Source organism: Marmota monax, unplaced genomic scaffold (genome assembly GCF_021218885.2).
Source record: "Marmota monax isolate L192 unplaced genomic scaffold, Marmota_monax_Labrador192_F-V1.1 WCK01_AAM20220418_F8-fsc00397, whole genome shotgun sequence".
In the NCBI taxonomy this organism is placed as follows: domain Eukaryota; kingdom Metazoa; phylum Chordata; class Mammalia; order Rodentia; family Sciuridae; genus Marmota; species Marmota monax.
Genome location: NW_026692162.1, coordinates 549,763 through 569,993, shown reverse-complemented (window position 1 = coordinate 569,993; position 20,231 = coordinate 549,763). Strand labels below are relative to the sequence as shown.

The following is a 20,231-nucleotide window of genomic DNA, read 5'->3' as shown; positions in this document are numbered from 1 at the left end:
ATGGGTGGGATTAAAAGCACACTTCTGCAGAGGAGCCTACGTCTCCCATGAGACTCACAAGACTGACTGAGCCAACACATGGGGTTCACAGATGTCCCAGCTACTGTTCACCCCTGGACCTCAAGGATGGAGCTTTTGAGCCCTTGAAAACTTACAGGAAGAGCTGGAATGAAGATCATCACATAGGTCTGTGTAAGCCTATATCATGAAAAATAAGAAACAATAAGAGAGGCCTGTATTTCAGGAGAGGCAGAATAGAATAACTCAAGCTACTTTTTGCATCCTTGGTTCTTCCTAAATAAATGGACTCAAACCACTGCAGAGAATGGGAAAATTGATACATAGATCTTGTCATCTTATAACCCAAATTACCTTTCTTGCTTCTTTCAAGCCTAAGTCTAGGATAGGTGTGTTATGGTTTGGGTGTGAGCTGGCCCCCCCAAAGCTCCTGTGAGGCTGTTCAGAGGTGAAATGACTAGATGATGAGAGTTGTAACCTAATCAGGAGATCCATCCACTTGATGGATTTATGATTTGAAAGGAATCCTGTACTGGATAGCAACTGTAGGAGGTGTGGTGTGGCTGGAGGAAATAAATCTCCCGAGGGGTGCCCTGAGGGATTATATCTGGTCCACCTGGCTCCTCCTTCTCAGCCACCATGATCTGAGCAGTCATTATCCTTTAAACCTGTGGGTCTCAAACATGGCAGCTCATTGGCATCACCTAGGAAGCTTTTTTATTTAATATTTATTTTTTAGTTGTAGTTGGACACATACCTTTATTTTACTTATTATTATTATTTTTTTAATGTGGTGCTGAAGATCGAACCCAGGGCCTCGCACATGCTAGGCAAGTGCTCTACCGCTGAGGCACAACCCCAGCCCCCCCTGGGAAGCTTTGAAAACTACTGAGGCCCCGACCTCACCCTGGACCAATTAAGAGTCCTGGAGCTGGGGACCAGATGCCTGGGTTGAGGGTTAAAGTACCCAGGTGATTTTAATACCACCCTCAGTCACAAGTCACAGATCATTGACTACCATGCCTCACGGAGGATGTTTGTAAAGCGAATTCCAATCAAAACTCTTTACCCTGGAAGTCGCCAGGAGAGAAGGGGGTCTTAGATCTTAGAAGCCAGGTGTGGAAGGAACTAAGGTGGGAGGCGTCAGCCAAGGAGGGCTGGATGCTCATCTTGATATTCAGCCTTGTCCCCCCTGCCTTTTGTAATTCCCAGAGGGTGAGCCTGCCTGGATAGATAGTCCTTCTGCTGGGGAGGATGCCCATGCCACCACGACATATCTCATCTTACCTGGACACATCCGGGTCCTGCCTGAAGAGCAGCAAGATGTGCTGAGTGTTGAGGAAAAGTGCCCAGCAGGGAAAGCAGCAGAGGAGCAGAATGAGCATGCCCCTCTGTAGGATGACCCCCACATATTTCAAGTTCTGGCTCCCGTATGTCTAGAGTATGCACATCCAAAACAAACCCATTAGCACAGAAATGGCACATCTTCGCTGTCCCCCAAAAGCCTCCTATCCTACCTCATAAACAAACATGCCAGCAGACTCTGTCATATTCTTTAGGGATAAGGTGACCATGGTGAGAAAAATGGGTAATTTTAGAATGTCACTGCCCATGAGAACCATCCTGGGGGATATTTTTAAACTGATGACAGGATCCCACTAAAGTTACTCTAGATTTAACTGGTCCAAGGTAGGATACCAAGTAATAATAATGTTTAAAAGCTCTCCGTGTGATTCTAATGTGCAGTCAGAGTTGCATAACCTGGAAACTTGTTAAAAATGCAAATTCTCGGGCTCCATTCCAGACCTACTAAAGTGGAAACTCTGGGGTCAGGGCCAGTGGTATGAGGAGCCAGTTCCTACTGACTTACAGAAGCCAAGTTGTGCGCGTCTCTTCCAGTTTCATGTTCAGTGCCATCTCCGTGGCACCTTCAGATTAGTCAGAGGGAATGTTTACACAAATACACATGGTCCTCAGTTTAGGAATGGATCAATCTAATTTTTCAACTTTAAGATGGTACAAAGGGGATATGGGGTCAGTCCGTGGAAACCATGCTTTGAATTTTGATTTTGGATCCTTCCCTAGGTTTGTAATATGAGGTATGATCCTCTCTCTTGGTGCTGGGCAGTGGCCGCTAGCCACAGCTCCCGGTCAGCCCCACAATCATGAGGGGAAACAACTGAATACAGTGTGTTATGTGGCTAAGCTAGGATATTTGGTAGGTTAGCGTGCTAAATGCATTTTCAACTTCAAATGTTTCCAATTTGATGGGTTTATTGGGATATAATAGCACAATAAATTTAAAATATCTATATATGAGTCAGAACGTTCCCCTCCACCTCCTCCCTCTTTCCCAAAGAGAATGTGAATATTAACCTACACCCCCAGATAGGGCCCAGAAACCTGTGTCTTGACAAACCCTTGAGGTGATTCTGATGCAGGCCCAGGTTTGAAAACTACAGGACCATTAACTCAAACGTGTACATGATAGAAGGGACTTTTGCAAAATATTCACTGTTTGGTCAAAACAAATAAGGTAGTTATACAGTGAACACTAGTTCACAATGCGGAAAGGAACCCAGCCACATTTCAAATAGAGCAGGCAAGGAGAACTGGAGTCAATTGAGTGAGAATGCCACAGGTATCTACTGTCGCAAATTTTCTCATCTGTGGGCACACATGACTCTCCTTCTTGCTGATGGGGTTCTGCCATCTATATTTAAGAGAAGATGTTGGGGGCACTGAGAAAATGTGACCACTTCCATACCTGGGAGATGAGGGTGTCACATGCAGAAGATAAGCCATGTCCCACTGAAATGCCAGTGACATTGATAACCTGGAAATAAACCAAGGATAAGACCAGACATTGTTAAAGAGGAAAGAAAGGTAAATTTTCTATCTTGATGATCAAAGCCAGCCAAGCTCCTCCTTCAGCATTAACATGCCAATCTAATCACCTTGTTAACTCCCCGGAACCCCTGCTCCAATCTATTGGGCCAGATTAAAGGACATACACACAAGATCAGAGAGGGATGAAAAATCTAGGTCAGAGGTCATTACCCAGTGTTTTTGTATTTTAAGTCTTAGATATTTTGCTCTCTAACTTCAGGGAGTCATGAACCCTTCTTATGGGAACGGAATGGGGCACTAGCCATTTTGGATCAGTCCCTTGCTCAAAACTGTTGGTTGAGCCCCCCCACCCCCTACAATCCAGAAATCCACAATCTGCAATACTCTAAAATCTGAAGCTTCCGGACTGACAGGATGCTCAAAAAGTGGTCATGTGTTATCGCAGCAGGAGAAAATGAACACTGAGGGTTTTCATAAACCTCTGCTAGGAAGTCTTGTACGTACTGCAATTGCAAGTGTGACTGCATCCAGTTCCAGCTTGCCCAGATGGCCGCAAAACACAGAGCTTATGAAACTGATCAGGAACATCATCAGCTGGGCCAAGAACTGGGAACAGAGGGGAAGAGGAGGAGAGATGAATGCCAGCCATCACAGTCCAAGGTGGCTTGGTGCCCTCCCCCAACCAGCTCCAATGGGAGGTAAAGGCACCCAACTTTTAGAGAACCACTGCTAGCTTCCATAGTCCAATGTATGATTTCTGAGGGCCTTTTTGAAATAGCCAAATGTTTATTTGCAATCACTGGGTCAAAAACCCATTAAAAATTTTTTTTTATTTCTAAAAATTTTAATTGAAGCCGAACTTGCTAGTACATGCCTGTGATACTAGTGACTCGGAAGGCGGAGGCAGGAGGATTCCAAGTATGAGGCCAACCTGGATAACTCAGCAAGATCCTTTCACAAAACAAGAAATAAAAAAGGGCTGGGGATGTAGCTCAGTGGTGCATTATTTACCCACACCCCTAGATAGGGCCCAGCACCCTGTGTTTTGACAAACCCTTGAGATGATTCTCATGCAGGCCCTGGGGTTCAATTCCAAGTACCAGAAAAAAAATGTTTTTAATTGACACATAATAATGATACATACTTATGGGGTACAGTATGATATTTAATATAGTATTACATTACCATGTAATGATTAGATCAGGGTAAGTGGTGCACCCATTACCTTCAACCCTTATCATTCCTTTGTATTGGGAACATTCAAAATTCTCTACACTAGTCATTTTGAAATATGCATTTAATTGTTGTCAACTGTAGTTACCCTACTGTGCTATAAAACGTTAGAAGTTTACCTCCTATCCAACAGCACCCCTGTACCAACATCCTCTTTCCATTCCCCCAGAATCACATTTTTAAGAACATCCCAGTCTTTTTGGTGTTATTTTTCACTTCAGTTGCTCATGCACAGATCACATTAAATTTCTTCAGAAGTTTTTAGAGGTTGCTTTCTTGGATAACCTCTTTGTTCCTTGTTATTCCAGATTCCTAAATGAGAATTCTCCTGAAGAGAATATAGCTTTCAATGGCAAGAACTCACTCCAGTCAGTATGACATTCCACAATCAGCAGGGCCTAAGGTAGGAGTGAGATCATTCACTAAAAGGCCAGTATGATCTGGGATCCCTGGGTGAAATGCTACTGGTTGCACCCGAGTGTCTCTGTCTCTGTCTCTGTCTCTCTATGTCTATGTCTATGCCTCTCTCTCCCTCTCTCTCTCTCTCTCTCTCTCTCTCTCTCTCTCTCTCTCTGCACTGGGGATTGAACCCACAGGCACTTTACCTGTGTTTTTCATTTTTATTTTGAGACAGGGTCTCACCAAGTTGCTTAGAGTCCCTCTAAGTTGCTGAGGCTGGCCTTGAACTTGCAATTCTCCTGCCTCAGCATCCTGAGTCTCTGGGATCATGGGCACATGCCACTGAGACCCAGCTACCTATAATTCCGTAATTCTACAAGGCTCAGATATGAAAGCAAATTCAGTTTCGGGACTATTAAGCTATTCTTCCTCAAAATTCCAGTGACTATTAAGAATCGCACAATGCTTGATCACTTATATCTTGAGGTTAATTTAAAACCAGTTCATGCTAGACCCAAGCAGTCCAGTATCAGATTATTCATGTCTTATGTCTCTCCAAGAGGGAGGTTCATTTGAACCCCCTCCCTAGAAGAAGAGAACAGGCATCTAAGGATTTGCTTGCCTGCCTCACAGAAGCCCTTCCAAAAACTGATGCCAAGGATGGTGACAGTGTTGGTTCAGCTCCAATGCTACCTCTTATAGCCTTTCAAGGGCTTCCAGTGACACAGCTTTTATTTCTGGTCTCCACACAAACTGTGCCAGCCCTTTAGCCATCCCAAAATTGCTGTATTAGTACCTGATCAGGTCCAGAGCTGTAACAAGGTGACTACTCTCCTTTCATCCCTAGAAACCACATCTAGAGAGACCATTTCCAACTCCAGTGATTGGCCAGACCTTCAAAATATGAATGGCCATCTTCTAACTGTGTGTGTGTGTGTGTGTGTGTGTGCGCGCGCGCGCACGCGCACCCAAGTCTTAGGAACATATCTTTCTTGCATCAGCTCCCAAACCCAGACCCTCTCTCACTACACCAGAAATCAAATGTGAATTTAATTTCCAACAGGGCCTCTTTCTACTGAGCAGAAGGAAGACTTTGGTATTGCACAAGAAAGACAAAATAAGACAGGAGGGAAATGGAAATGGAGGAGTGGTGATGGGGACCAAGAAGTGGGGACAAAGGGTTTGGCTCTGGGATAGGGGGCTTACCTAGCACAAGTCCTAAATTCAATCTCCAGCACCACAGAACAAAGAAAGGAAAAGACGTGAATAATCTGATTCTGTAGAATCTAAAGCTTGAGCCAATGGATTTCCATAGCCTCTTGCCAGGACATAGTGACATGATTTAGGTGTTGTCATTTCCCTTACAGATGTTTTCTGTGGTTTCATTCAGTGGTGGCTGGTGGCTCTTTAAATTATGAATTCAGATAACTTCAAAGGTCTTAGGTCACCCAGAATCATTTCCCAATCTTTTCAGATGGCTGTTCGTGAGGTGTTGGGTTGCCCAGAAACCATAGCAAACTGTCAGGTTCACAGAATGTTTTCTGTTTTCTCCTTTCCCACAGAACTTCATGTTTCCACTGCACCATTCCCTGCCTCCTTACAGGTGACACATAAGCTATTTTTCATGTCTTCATGTGAAAAAGGCTCATTCTCGCCTATCAACAGGCCTCTGGAGTGTAGCCGAGATTTTGCTATTATAAACCATACTGCTCCGAACATCTTTTCAGCTGGGTGGGATGAGGCATTTTCTTAGGGTGAGCGCCCAGTCCAAGGGTAGGAATAGTTCAGATGTCTCTTATACAAAAGTCAAAGAAAGTTGAGCACAGTTCAACTGATCCAGTGAGACACACCTTCAATGTCAATGCCAGCTAAAACTGTTCCTTTGTGAAGGCAGCTGCAATTTTGCTGGGGTTATGGTAACAACCCTGTTCTCATTACCCAGGTCAGACAGCCAAACCCAGCCAGCCCATCCTGAGCCTCAGTCCCAGGAGGGACAGAGTTCTGGAACTTAGATTTACTAACTACTCCTCAGATTCTGGTTTCAAGCCCTTTGGGTGACTCCTAGTCACAGAATGTGCTTTATGTACACAAAGGTCACCCAGGGAGCAAGGTGATAAAAATGCTTGTGTTCTGGCTGATTTTGACAAACTGATTTAGGAGATAAGGGGGGCTGACAAATCTGCATTTTAACATATCCTCCACCCTACCCCCATATATAGCCTATACATAGGTGCTCAAGGATAACACTTTGAGAATGTTCTAGACCCTTGGGGGAAAAAAAAAAAGCATGTTGCTATGCCAGGGAATTCACCAATCCTGGACAAAGTTTTGTTGCCCTAAGATATCTCAATGCTGCCTGAAAAACGGTGAACTGAACTGGCAGTGGCTCAGATGGAGCCAAATGGACAATACAAATTGTGAAGAGTAGGGGCTGAATGTGTGTAGCTCAGTTACAGACCTCGTGCTTAGCATGTTCCAGGCCCTGGGCTCAATCTCAGTGAACTGCTCAGTGAACTGTACAAGTCCCCCAGAAGGACTTTTCTTACCCCTTCCCAGTGGGCCTGAAAGTCCACTCTTAGAGCAAAAGGTCAGCACAGAAAAGAATCTGCGAAGTCACCCCAGACAGCCTCCTTATACATGAGGAAGCTTCAGTCCAAAGTCACCTGACCGAATGCAGAATGTCTTTTCAGGAAAACGTCTCTGGAACTCAAAGTGCCTGGGTGTGCATTAACCAAACACCATTGCTTCATTCCTACCCAATGGAACCCATGGTAGAAAAGGAAAAGATGTTGCAGATGCAGGAACTCAGCTAAGTGGGATTTGCATGGTGAGCTGTAGGGACACAGCAAGTAGTCAGGAAAGGTCCCTGGAGGCAATGAGTTAACATTTGAATGATGAATTTTTAGGCAGAGGGACCGAGTATAGGTAGTGGGAGGGGGTGCTGAGGCTTCCTAGGAGAAAGGCAATGGAAGACAGTGAAAAAGCTAAGGCAGGAGGGTTCCATAGAGATCAGAGCTCAGAGGGACTTACAGGATCAAGTTCAGGGGTTTGAGCTGGGGCTCAGAGCTCAGATATGCATTTGAAAGGGATTTCAGAGCTCCATGTGGAATATTTGGGGCACCATGAGCTAGAAACACTGCTTGGAGCTATAGTGGTCCACTGAGAGAGTAGGAACGTGAAGTAGATCTCTCTGAGGGCCATTCAGAGTGCTAAAACCAGAAGTCTTCAGGAGGATGGGTTGGAAGGGGAACTGGAAAGGAGAGAGGGAAGGTCCTGGGCCCCTCTGGGGTTCTGTCTGTTTAGCTCCCACCAACACTCAATACTTCCCCACATCCTTTCACTCATCCTTTGACCTGTCTGGAAGAGGAACCATCTTCCCCTTCCTGGTTTTCCTCTCCTTTGGCCTGGATTGTCTCCTGTCCCTTGCAACCTTCCCCGCTGAATCTGACATATGTCACTAATCACTCCCTGTCAAGTATTTCCCTATACCCCCATGACAATTCACACTTTCAGCCTGCATTTGTTTGTTTTTTTGTCTTGACTCCAGTTACATCTGATGTCACCCCTCTGCCCGAGCTATCCCTGTATCTTCTGCCCTGAAGCCCTAGAAGTTTCCAGAGCTCTTTCCCAGAAGTTTGGACCTAGGCATCCTACCTCTCTTACATCACAGTCCATGCCCACAGGGAAATCCATCTTTGGGGTTATTTTTTGAGGACTCTAACAATTCATCTTGGTTGGAAGATGCTAATCACAAAAGGAGAGCATAGTTGAAACGGCCTGAGGCTAGGTATTTGCAGACTACCACTTTCCATCCCTGGGCAAATACCTGCATTCCTAAAGTTTTCAGCAGGATAAAATGAAGAGCATCTTTTGAGAGGTGAACCTGTTCATCTCCCACTCTCTCCTTGGCCTTCTGGATTATTCTCTCTTCAGATCAATAGGAGAGTATCATGGTGAATCCTAATGCTCCCAAGTGTCAGGAAACATGAGAGGTCTGGAAGGGAGATGGTGAATAAGAAAGAGGAAACACACACACACACACACACAGAGAGAGAGAGAGAGAGAGAGAGAGAGAGAGAGAGGCGTGCCACACACTGGCCATTCTACCTATTTTATGGTAGAGTCTTGGAGAAGACAGTATTGGACATTGACCACAGGGGAAAAAGGTTTTGATCTCCTATCCCTTGCCCCTTAGAAAATAGGAAACTTAACAGCAGATGGGAATAGAGATGGAGAGGCTTCAAGACAGGATCCATATACTGGTACCAGCGGTCTCCAATCTCATTTTTGCAAAGCATTCATGGGCATGTACACAAGAGACTGGAAGGGGAAATCCCAAATTATCTCTTGACAGTGTGATCTTAGAGTATTTTTCTTCTGTTGGTCCTGGGGTTCCCCCCCCCCTGCAATGAGTATGTATTGTATTTGTAATAAACACAATCATGCACATGTATAGGTGTACATGCACACAGACAGAAAGGGGAGCCCCCCTTCAGATCAGTCTAATGCTCATCCCTGGAGATCCAAGGATGTCTCCTACACCCAGGGCATTGAAACAGATTGAATTTGGGGGATGCCTTCTGGAATGGAGTTCAACTTCCTCATGATGAGAATGGAAGCCATGGGTCTGCCTCCCCATGGCCTAACCAGGGTGGCCAAAGAAGCTGAGGATGGAGACTGCCCCCTGCCCTGGCCTGTCTAGCACAGGCTAACTAAATCTGCATATGTGTATTTCCTTCCTTTCCTCCCATTCTGCCCCCTCTTGAGGCCAACTAATTCTACGTATGTATACTACCTGGCTTTGGTTTCTATAAATTTTAAGGGCTTTAATGGGACCTGAAGGGAGAAGGAATCTAGCTGCTTCTCCCCAATTTGATCAAACTGCAAAAAGTTCACTTTTCTTTTTTTCCATCCTGTGCATATTTTTTACACAGGGGGGTGGCCCAATCCAACCGGCTGGGCTCATCCTCACTTTATGGATGGATAAGTGGAAACTAGAAATGCTCAAATTCACAAATCCATTTCCTAACATACTTTGGAAGAGATGGAAGCAGGTGTAACAGGGATCCTCTTTTGAAGTTGCCCTGATTTCCTCCTCCCTTTGCCCTTCTATCCCTCCATAATCCTTTTAGAGAAAAGAAAGCCCACCTAGATGGTTACAATGTTAACCAATGTTAACTGCTAAATCCCCATCCCCTGCCCCCTTGCAGTACCGAGATTGAAGCCAAGGGCTCTCTAACACTAGGCTACATCCCTGTATCCCTGTATTTTTTTATTTTGAGACAGAGTCATGCTAAATTGCCTCAAACTTGCGATCCTCCTGCCTCAGGCTCTCAGATTACAGGCCCGCACCACCATGTCCTCTAAATATTTCTTTAGAATTCTAGAACGCTGAACATCTGATGACCTTTGTAGTGCTCCTTCTGTTTGGATCTATGTATCAACTAACAGGGAGCATGTAAATTCAAAAGAAAAAGAATGGTAGCAGCTCACTGGCCCCCAGGATTGGAAATCTGCTGCAATGTTCCAAAAAAGAAAAAAGAGCACACAGACGAAGAGGACCCCGATCAGCACCTAGCTTTTCTGCCCTGCTTCTCCTTTCTCCTCCCTATAAAAAAACCCTTTGTGACCCCTGAGAACTCCTAGATGGATCTTTGAGGGGATAGCTTCTCTATTTTCTCAAGAATGCCAGCCCTTGAGTAAGCCTGAATCCATTCTACCAACTCTCAGCTCTCTAATATTGGCCTTCCAGGGGCAGGTAACCTGGACCATTAATTCCCTCAACACAGGGAAGTAAAGCCCAGGACTGGAGATTCCAAAGTAGGAGTTCTTTCCTATCTACCAGGAGCATCACAGCCTCCTACACACTGGGTGGATTTTCATTTCATAGCTTTATCCTCCTCATGATTCTTACTGCCTGCACTCCACAATGCTGTCACTATATCCCACAAACCGAGGCAAGTACCATTGCTGGAGGCCACACCTTTCCATCTTAGCCAGAGCAGGTGCAGAATGTCTATGCCTTAACCAAAAGTGTATTCTCTTTAAACATACACTGACAGCTTCTGGTCTAGTTGAAGTGGCTATCCTACCCCACAACTGGAACTGGCAGAATATGAACAGGATTACATGTTTTGTGGTTCTTAAGATTTAAAACACACGCGCGCGCACACACATTACCTTTAAAAGGCAAGGCAGAAAGAGGAGTAAGCAAAAAGCAAAATAAAACAAACGAACAAACCAAAAAAACCCACAGATAAGAACTTCAACTCCAAACAGAACCATGTTAAAAACTTTTTTTTTTTTTAACACAATTACTGGTGGGGAAGGGAAGCTGGTGCAGGATGCCTTTGCAGAGGTTGATTCCGATTTCCAAATATTTTCAGAAGCCTAAATGCAACAGGGACAATTCGCCTTCCTCTTCCATGCCTCAGGATAATTATCTGGATACCGGAACTACCGGACTTAGCCGCTAGTTGCAAAGAAGCCAAGTTTTGGGTACTTTGAAGTTCTAGTAACTTTTGCTTAGTTCTCTGAAAATCCGCGCTCACTGAAGGCACCCAGTGGTGGTGGTGGGCGGGGGGATGACAGTTTCTTTAGGGGCACAGGTTCCCGCTTCCCAGGAGATACTAACGCAGGAGGCGGGAGCCGCCGGCCTTGCGGTGCCTGCTGCTCGCCCAGGAGCCAGCTGTGCCCAGTGGGACGGTGCAGAGCAGTTGGCAACCAGGACACACGCGGAGACGAGGAGGCGCACAGGCGCCCTCCCGGATCTCCGCACCCTGGGAAGGTAGCGCCCACCCGTTCCCCTTCCTGCGGCAAGTTCCCTCGGTCCCCACCTCTCCCAAGACTTACGCGGCAACATGGGTCACGGGGCCCCCAACCTGCCTGGACTAGCCTGCAACTGGGGCCACCTGACTCACCGCGGGGCCCGCCAGGATCAGGAGGGCCCGCAGCTCCTCTCGGAAGTCGGAAAACAGCAGGCAGCGCAGCCCGCGGCGATCAGAGGTGGTCTCCGGGCCTACCCGCCCGGGCGCGGGTTCCAGGGGAGCCTCCATGTGCCTGGCGCGGTGCTGCCGGGGAGCGCGGACACTGGCCGCAGGACCGCACTGGGCCCGCCCCAACTCCAGTCCCCGCCCTTGACCACCGCCCCCAGCCCTCCCAGCGCCTTACTGAGTGCGCGGCCAGCCAGCCGCGACCTTGGACCGGCACCTTACACCCCAAAACCGGGGTCGTAGGCCCCCAGTCCTAGGAAGGCTGTGAACTCCGGCACTTTTTGGAGATCCGAGTTTGAAAAGCTCTCCAACTAACGGAAAGCGCTCCGGGGATGGGAGGGCAGATCCTCCGAGGCTCGGACATTGGGACTCGCTGTGGCCCTGCGTCTCTCCTGGGGGTTTCAGAGTCTGAAGTTTGTAGAGTGGAAGATCGGGCTGGCGGACAGCCAGTTGTCCGGGTTGGGCGCTTTGGGTGGTTGCTGTGCGGCTTGCTCTCAGCGCATACCATTTCCCATTTGGATTCTACCTACTTCTTTTCTACCACCAGTAGTTCTCTTAAAGAACTTAGAAACTATCAGGATAAAGCTGCAAGTTGACATTTTCCAGTTTGAGTTCGCTGGTCTTAGATGCTTATCCATCTGGCAGACGTGGGAGTAAGAGAGGCTGCTGCCTTAGAAAACATAGGCAACTTGCCTCGTAGAACCTCAGTTTCCTCAAAATGATATGTACCTGCCAGTTAGGAGAAATGATTGGGATCGTGTGGGTGGAGGGCCCGATCCAGTACCACGTGATCCCAGCCTGGCACTCAGTCGCTGCCTAACAAACCTTAGCTACCAAGTCCAGGATGATTTCTGTTAACAGGCAAAATTCCTTCTGTTCTAAGTGATCCATCTTAAGCAGTGAAACTAGGAAAACAGAAATATGTTGGCTCAGGGAACCAGAAAGTTTGGATTCAGGGATTTAAAAACAAGATCAGTAGTATTTTCCCTTTAGCCACCTCTCTTCCTCTCCCTTGCTCTCCACACCAACTGTGATTCACTCTTTAGTTTCTTTCTTCCTGAACCGGTGCCTTTCCCTTCTCGGCAGGTGATGGTGGCCTCTAGTGCCCACATTCCTAACTTACCCACCCTGTGGGCCAGAAAGTAAGACCCTTCCTGCTTTTCTTCTAGCTCCAAAGTAACAAACACAAAACTTGGAGAAAACTTAATCAACCCTGCTTAGATTTCTTACCCACTTCTGGAACAATCGCTGTGGCCAGGAAAATAGGATCTAATGTTTGGCAGCAACTGAAACATGCACTGAACTCTGTACCAAAGGGTTGAATGCTATTCACAACTAGTTAAGCGTCCCACCAGAATTTCATGGAGTAGAGAAGTTTCCCAAAAGCTATGAGACCTCATAGATAAAAATGTTAGGATATAGACTAGATCTTTGGTCACTGCTATTGTATTTTTGTTTGCTCTTCTGGTTTTATATTTTATTACTGCTGTGGTGCTCAGACCTTGACCAGGTACCTCCACAGCTGCTTCTCAGTTTCAGGTCCTCCTGCTTCATGACTCTGAGGCACAGGACACACATCTTTTTGGTGTAGATCCTGGGGTTTAAACTTCTTGCCCTTGTAGAATCTCCTGAGGTTTTCTTTCTGAGTCTGGTTAATGATGGAGAGAATATAAGCAATGTGTTTGTGGACTGCTCTCATCTTGGAGAGCTTGGACTCAATGCTGCCTGTCACTTTGGGGATGTGCAGCTGGGACAATTCTGCCTTCAAGTCATCCAGCTGTTTCAACAGCTCCTCTTCCTCCTTGCTGAGAAGATCCTGAGCCTTCATCTTGCCCATGGCTGCACAAGCCACTGCTGCTGCCTGCTACCCTCTGCACAAAACAACCACTGCTATTGTTCAATAGCATCAGATTTTGGATCTGGAATAACCCCCCCCCCAAAGACTCATGTATTGAGGGCTTGATCCCTCATGCAGTGGAGGAACTTGTGGGAAGTGATTGCATTGTTAGGAATCTAACCTCATCAATGGATTAAACCATTGAGGCATTCATAGCTGAATGGACATATTGGGAGGTAACACAAACTGTAGGAGGTGGGACCTAGTTGAAAGGAATGGGTCCTTGGGGGCATGCCCTTGCAGGCAATACTTGTTCCTGGTCCTCTCTCCCCACCCTCCTTCTCCTTCCTAGCCAGCATAGGGTGAATAGCTTTGTTCAGCCAGGCCCTTCCACCGTGATGTTCTACCTCACCCCAGGCCCAAAGCAATGAAGCCATCCACTCATGGGATGAAATCATAAGCCAAAATAAGTCTTTTCCTTTGTAAATTGGTTTTTCTCGGGTATTTTATCACAGTGATGAAAGCTGACTAACACAAATCATCTCTGGGAAATCCTGGCCAATGTAATAAGTCATGAAACAGAAATGTAATGTATAAATATAGCAAAAGAAGAAGCAAAAGCCTTACTTACAGACAATCCAAAGACACCCAATAGGGGGAAAAAGGCTAATAGAATTAATAAAGGAGATTGGGGATGTAGTTCAGTGGCATTTGCTTAGCATGCGAAAACTCTTGGATCAATCCCTAGCACTGGCAAAATAAATAAATAATAATAATAACACCAACAACATTAACAAAGGTGTTTAATAAAGCTACTTACAAGTTCTTCAACAAATATTATAAAAACAAATATTATCAGCCTTTTATTTGTTGGCAATAACACTTATGTAAAAACATTTTTAAAGGGAATCTCTTTTACAACAAAAATTCCCGGCCCTCAAGCCTTAAATGTGGGCTGTACACAGTGACTTCCTTCCAAAGAGTATGGTACAGAAAGGGAGTAAATAGCAACTTCACAACAGAGAAAACTGACAGACATAACTTCAGCCAGATGATCAAAGTTAATATCAACAGTTATGCATAATATTATTACCATGTCCCCGGCTTAGTTTCCTAGGGCTGCTGCAACAAATCACCACAGACAGTGCTTGAATCAACAGAATTTTATTCTCACACACTTCTGGAGACCAGAAATCTGAGATCAAGGAGTTGGCAGACTGGGCTCCTTCTTGGAGGCTCAGGGAGAGAGTTTGTTCCATGCTTCTCTGGGGGGCTGGTGCTTGCCTGCAACTCTTGCAATTCCTTATTTTGCAGCAGCATAATTCCAATTGCTGCCTCTGGCATGATGTGCTATCTTTTCTGTATTTGTCTCTGCATCTGTTTTCTCGTCACAGCAGGACATCAGTCATTGAATCAAGAGCCCACCCTAATCCATATGACCTCATCTTAACTTGATTACATCTGAAAAGACCCACTTCTAATAAAGTCACATTCTGAGTTTCCAGATAGAGATAAATTGGGGGAAGGGGACAATAATCAACCAAGTACAGTATTCTTGGTAGGATATATAGAAAATAATACTTGGCTTATATGGTCTTCTTCCCCAAAATTCATAACTCCAATCTAATCAACAGAAAAATATCAGACAAATCCCAACTAAGAAACAGCCTACAAAATGAACAGAATTCAGGACTGGGGTTGTGGCTCAGTGGTAGAGTGCTCATCTAGCACATGTGAGGCCCTGGGTTCAATCCTCAGCACCTCATAAAAATAAATAAATAAAATAAAGGTATTGTGTCCATCTAAAAAAAAATTTTTTTTAAGTGACCAGCATTCCTCAATTGGTCAAGGCATCAAAAACAAGGACATTTGAAAAACTGTCGCAGCAAAAGGGAGTCTAAAGAAATAAAATAATAAAATGTAGGATAGTATTTTAGAAGAAATCTTAAAACAGAAAAAGGATTTTAATAAGAATTAAGGAAATTCAAATTAAATATGGGCTTTAGTTAGTATTAATGTGTCAGTATCAATTCAAATCCTGAAAGTTATTCTTTCAATACAACCAGAGAACGTCTTCCAATTGCTGGAACAAACAGTTTAAAACAATTAGCTAGAAAATCCTATTCTTGGCAGCAGGTAAAATTAATATAGAAATGGGTTTTTTGGAACACTTTCATGTTTTTACTTGCAGAGGGCTGAGAACCATGCTTATAGCTTTTCTTTCACTCCCTTCTTTTCTATTTTTGTTGTTTGTTGGTTGGTTTGGTTTGATTTGGTTTTGTTGCAGTGCTGGGGGTAGAATCCAGGTCCTCACACATGCTGGGCAAGCTCTCAACCACTGAGCCTCATCCCCTGCGTACTTGTAGCTTATGAATGTCATCTGGGGACTACATTTAAGAGGAAATAAAATGCATGTGAAACTGTGTGACCCGTCTCTGTGTTTGGTGTTCTTAGATTTTCATTTCATTAGGATTGAAAGAATGAAAGCTGAGTGGAATCAGGCCACAACACAGGCAGACACCCAAAATAAGGTCTTCAGATAATTTTAAGAAGAAACGTACATGGTACTTATTTATAAATTTTCGAGAAGACTTGAATTAGGAGTGCATGATGTTCTTGAAGACAGCCAGTCTTTTCAATTAATATATTGGGTTTTAGTCCACTTCAATTTATCATATCCTTTTAAAATTTAATAAAATGATTCTAAGAGGGTATATTCAATGATTCAAAGAGTATAAACAAGTAGGAGTAGGAAAAAAAACTTCAAAAAGGAAAGTGATAAAGAGGGCAATAACTCTATTGGGTAATAAATTGTTTTTAAAACAATGTGCAATTAGCACAAGAGTAGAACAATTATAACAAAGGAATGATACACATCCAATAAACAGATTTTATCCACAGGCCTCACTTCTAATTAGAATCTAAATTGTGTTGAAGAACCTTTGAAATCAATGAAGAAAGAAAGGATTCATTCATAAAAGTTTGTAAAAAAAAAAAAAAAAGAAGACTATTTGACTTGGAAAATATTGGGGTGTTGATTGACAATACATTGTATCTGCAGATTTATTCAGAAAGTCTGCACTTCATTAAAATACTAAGCCAACTGGATTTGCCTATAGTCCTAGGTACTTGGGAGGCTGAAGCAGAAGGATGACTAGATCCCAGGAGTTGGAGTTCAGCCTGGGCCATCTAGCAAGACCTTGTCTCTACAAAACAAGTAAATACATTAAAATAAAATAAAAATTTTAAAACCAAGTCTTCTAGTTAATCATACCCTTGTCCCAAGCTATATCCTACTCCCTTAGATGGGTAATTGATTGACTTTGCTGATGATATTTGATAAATCATCATTATTACATTCATATGTGACTCTTACTAAGAAACGTTTTAAAATTCATGTTTGAAATGAATTTTATCAGGTTTTTTTTATATGATCCCAGTTTTCTTTTCATTTAGTATGTCAATTTAAGTTCAGTTTAGATTCCTAGGATTTAAGCATCACCAATTCCTGGAAGAGACTTCCCTTGATCACAATGACATGTGATGTTGGATTTCTGGCTAATGCTTATTCAGGATTTAGGACAAACATTTTGGATTAATGGCTCATATTTTATTAGACATAGAAGAATCTGTGCTCACAGGCAAGCCTCTTTGAATATGTACTCATTCTATTTTTTCAGCTCAGGTTAGTGAAGTCATATATAACCTCGTAGATTCAGTCATAAAGATTTCTGTTTTTAATGAGAGGTAAATAGGGAGCCTACATCCTGGGAACAAATATTTACCCCTCACACTTCAGATAGAGCTCTAATCTCCAGAGTATACAAAGAACTCAAAAAATTAAACAACAAGAAAACAAATAACCCAATCAACAAATGGGCCAAGGATCTGAACAGACACTTCTCAGAGGAGGACATACAATCAATCAACAAATACACGAAAAAATGCTCACCATCTCTAGCAATCAGAGAAATGCAAATTAAAACCACTCTAAGATACCATTTCAGGGCTGGGGATGTGGCTCAAGCGGTAGCGCGCTCGCCTGGCATGCGTGCGGCCCGGGTTCGAGCCTCAGCACCACATACAAAACAAAGATGTTGTATCCGCCGATAACTAAAAAATAAATATTAAAATTCTCTCTCTCTCTCTCTCTCTCTCCCCTCTCTCTTTAAAAAAAAAAAAAAGATACCATTTCACTCCAGTAAGAATGGCAGCCATTATGAAGTCAAACAACAACAAGTGCTGGTGAGGATGTGGGGAAAAGGGTACACTTTTACATTGCTGGTGGGACTGCAAATTGGTTCAGCCAATTTGGAAAGCAGTATGGAGATTCCTTGGAAAGCTGGGAATGGAACTACCATTTGACCCAACTATTCCCCTTCTCGGACTATACCCAAAAGACCTAAAAAGAGCATACAACAGGGACACAGCTACATCAATGTTCATAGCAGCACAATTCACAATAGCTAGACTGTGGAACCAACATAGATGCCCTTCACTAGATGAATGGATAAAAAAAATGTGGCATTTATACACAATGGAATATTACTCAGCATTAAAAAAACAACAAAATCACAGCATTTGCAGGGAAATGAATGGTATTAGAGCAGATTATGCTAAGTGAAGCTAGCCAATCCCTAAAAAACAAATGCAGAATGTCTTCTTTGATATAAGGGGGGCGACTCAGAACAGGGAGGAAGAGCATGAGAAGAAGACTACCATTAAATAGGGACGAGAGGTGCGTGGGAATGGGAGAGAGAAGGGGAATTGCACAGAAGATGGTAGGAGACCCTCATTGTTATGCAAAATTACATATAAGATGGTGTGAGGGGAAAGAAAAAAGAGAAAGAGAGAAACGTGTCACAGTAGATTGGGTAGAAAGGGGGAGGGGAGGGGAGGGGGGATAGAAGGAAGCACAATATGATAGACACTAGTATGGCCCTATGTATAAACGTGGCTGTATAACCAATGTGATCCTGCAATCTGTACACGTGGAAAAATAAGATTAAGATTACGTACCCCATTTGAATCAAATGTATGATATGTCAAGATCATTGTAATGTTTTTGAGCAACTAATAAAAAATTTTTTTAAAAAAGATTTCTGTTTTTATACTCACTATTTATTCAAAGACCATAAGAATGATTTATTCCTTGAATGACGGAAGGTTGTCAAAGCTCATCTGATGATTTTTAGGAGAGGTTTATTTTGGTTCAAATTAAGAAGGGAAAAAAAGCAAATTTTCTGTTTCTTCTGGAGTTTTTGGTTGCTATACTTTGGATATGGCTGGAGCATGTCCCCCAGATGTTCATGTGTTGGAGTTTGGGTTCTCAGTGGACCCAAATCTGTGGCAGTTTTGAGGTAATGAAATCTTTAAAAGATGGGGCCTAGTGGAGGTCATGGGGCATTGCCCTGGGAAGGAATTAATGGTTAGTTTCTGCAAAAGAAGGTGGTTTTAAAAAGCAAGCCTGACCCCTGAATCCCTCAGGCATCATATCTCACTGTACAATCTCCCCCCTTACGTGCGCTTCCAACAGGATGCTATATCGTGATATACCCAGAAAGTTCTTACCAGAGCAGAATGGTGCAGACATCATACTCTTGAATCCCCAGAATGGTGAGCTAAGTATACCTCTTTTCTTGGTAAAGTGCCCAGTCTCTGTTATTTTGTCACAGAAATGGAAATGGAAAGTAGACTAACATGCTGGTCTGTTCAGGGTTTTGTGAAGGCCTTTGTTTGTTTGTTTGTTTTGGTGCCTTTTTTTTTTTTTGATTAATGTTTATAGACTGCTATAATAAACTACCACAAACTTAGACCTTGAAACAACATACACTTACTCTCTTGAGGGACCCAAAAGGTCAAAGTCAGAAAGAAGAAATGTGATGACAGAGCAGAGATTTGAATGTATTAATTCATTTTCTGTGGATTTCTGGAGGTCATAGGGGAGAATCTGTTTCCCTTCCTTTTCTAGCTTCTAGAAGGACCAGTATTCCTTGGCTTGCGGCCTCTTCCTCCATCTTCAAAATGTATCGCTTCTTCCTAGGATCTGGATATAATTTGAGGGTATCCCCCAAGGGTTCATATGTTGGGGGCCTGTCCTTAGTGTGATGGTGTGAGAAGCAGTGGAACTTAAAGAGGTAGAGCTCTGCCTCATACACGCCCACCAGCCAATGAAAGAGAGAGAACATTATAGAGAAGCTATGAACAGACCATAGTAAAAGGCAATTTTCTATTGCTGGTAAAAGTGAAAGTTTTTTTTTTTTAATGCACATATCAAAAGAACCAACTTTTTCTCCCCCTTTGGGCAGTAAGTGTCGAGGATTGAACCCAGGGCCTCATATATGATAAACAAGTACTTTACCCCTACATCCCCAGCCCAAGAGAACCAACTTTTTCAGTTTTACTAACTTTACCCACAGGTAGTAAAGGAAACTAAAACCCTCAAAACTAACCAGTTGGTTGAGCGGCAGGTATCAAAGGGCTGTTCTCCATTCTAGGGAGAGAAAAACACTTTTTTGTATTTTGTGACTTGAGCTCCTACTGGTATCCAAACAATAAAAACAAAACTGAGGATCCCAGGAGGTATCAGGATCCCCCAAGATAAATAAACAAGCAAAAAACCCTTAAGAACCAGAATTCCTGTTGTCCACTCTCAATAGCAACCACTAAATGGACCTGACATGGTCAAAACCCCACTGATGGGAAAATAAATCTCTGTATACAAGTCAGAACCAAAACCAGAAACCGACTTGGCCAAGAACCAGATCTAATCTAGAAAGTAAACCAGAATCAGAGCCAGCAAATACATAGTCAAAAAAACAGAATCACCGAATATCCAGCTGAATTGCTTTATGAAATTCATCTCTGTCTAGGCAGAGAGACCCTGAAGGGCAGTTTTCTTG

General features: G+C 43.7%; 2 protein-coding genes across 5 annotated transcripts in view; both read right to left on the bottom strand.

Annotated features, from left to right (window-relative positions):
• Positions 1 to 11,607, bottom strand: part of Slc47a1 (solute carrier family 47 member 1) — a 39,267-nt gene extending 27,660 nt beyond the window's left edge. For 2 of the 4 annotated variants that reach the window (XM_046420754.1, XM_046420764.1), the window contains exons 1-5: positions 11,421 to 11,601; positions 3,373 to 3,474; positions 2,786 to 2,854; positions 1,306 to 1,454; positions 156 to 198 (exon numbers count right to left, since the gene is read on the bottom strand). In XM_046420754.1, the coding sequence (XP_046276710.1) occupies positions 156 to 198; positions 1,306 to 1,454; positions 2,786 to 2,854; positions 3,373 to 3,474; positions 11,421 to 11,555 (498 nt within the window). In that variant the 5' untranslated portion in view covers positions 11,556 to 11,601. Of the gene's footprint in view, positions 1 to 155; positions 199 to 1,305; positions 1,455 to 2,785; positions 2,855 to 3,372; positions 3,475 to 8,326; positions 8,495 to 11,420 lie in introns of all 4 variants that reach the window. The other 2 variants (XM_058572206.1, XM_046420781.2) reach the window with 2 other exon arrangements.
• Positions 11,608 to 12,987: 1,380 nt separating this feature from the next.
• Positions 12,988 to 13,329, bottom strand: LOC124076382 (large ribosomal subunit protein uL29-like). The gene has a single exon (XM_046420274.1). The coding sequence runs from the start codon at positions 13,327 to 13,329 to the stop codon at positions 12,988 to 12,990; it is 342 nt and encodes a 113-aa protein (XP_046276230.1).
• Between the last annotated feature and the right edge of the window lie 6,902 nt (positions 13,330 to 20,231).

Bases quoted from the DNA above. Each gene is read 5' to 3' on its own strand.
- LOC124076382 (XM_046420274.1), bottom strand. From the start codon at position 13,329: ATGGGCAAGATGAAGGCTCAGGATCTTCTCAGCAAGGAGGAAGAGGAG.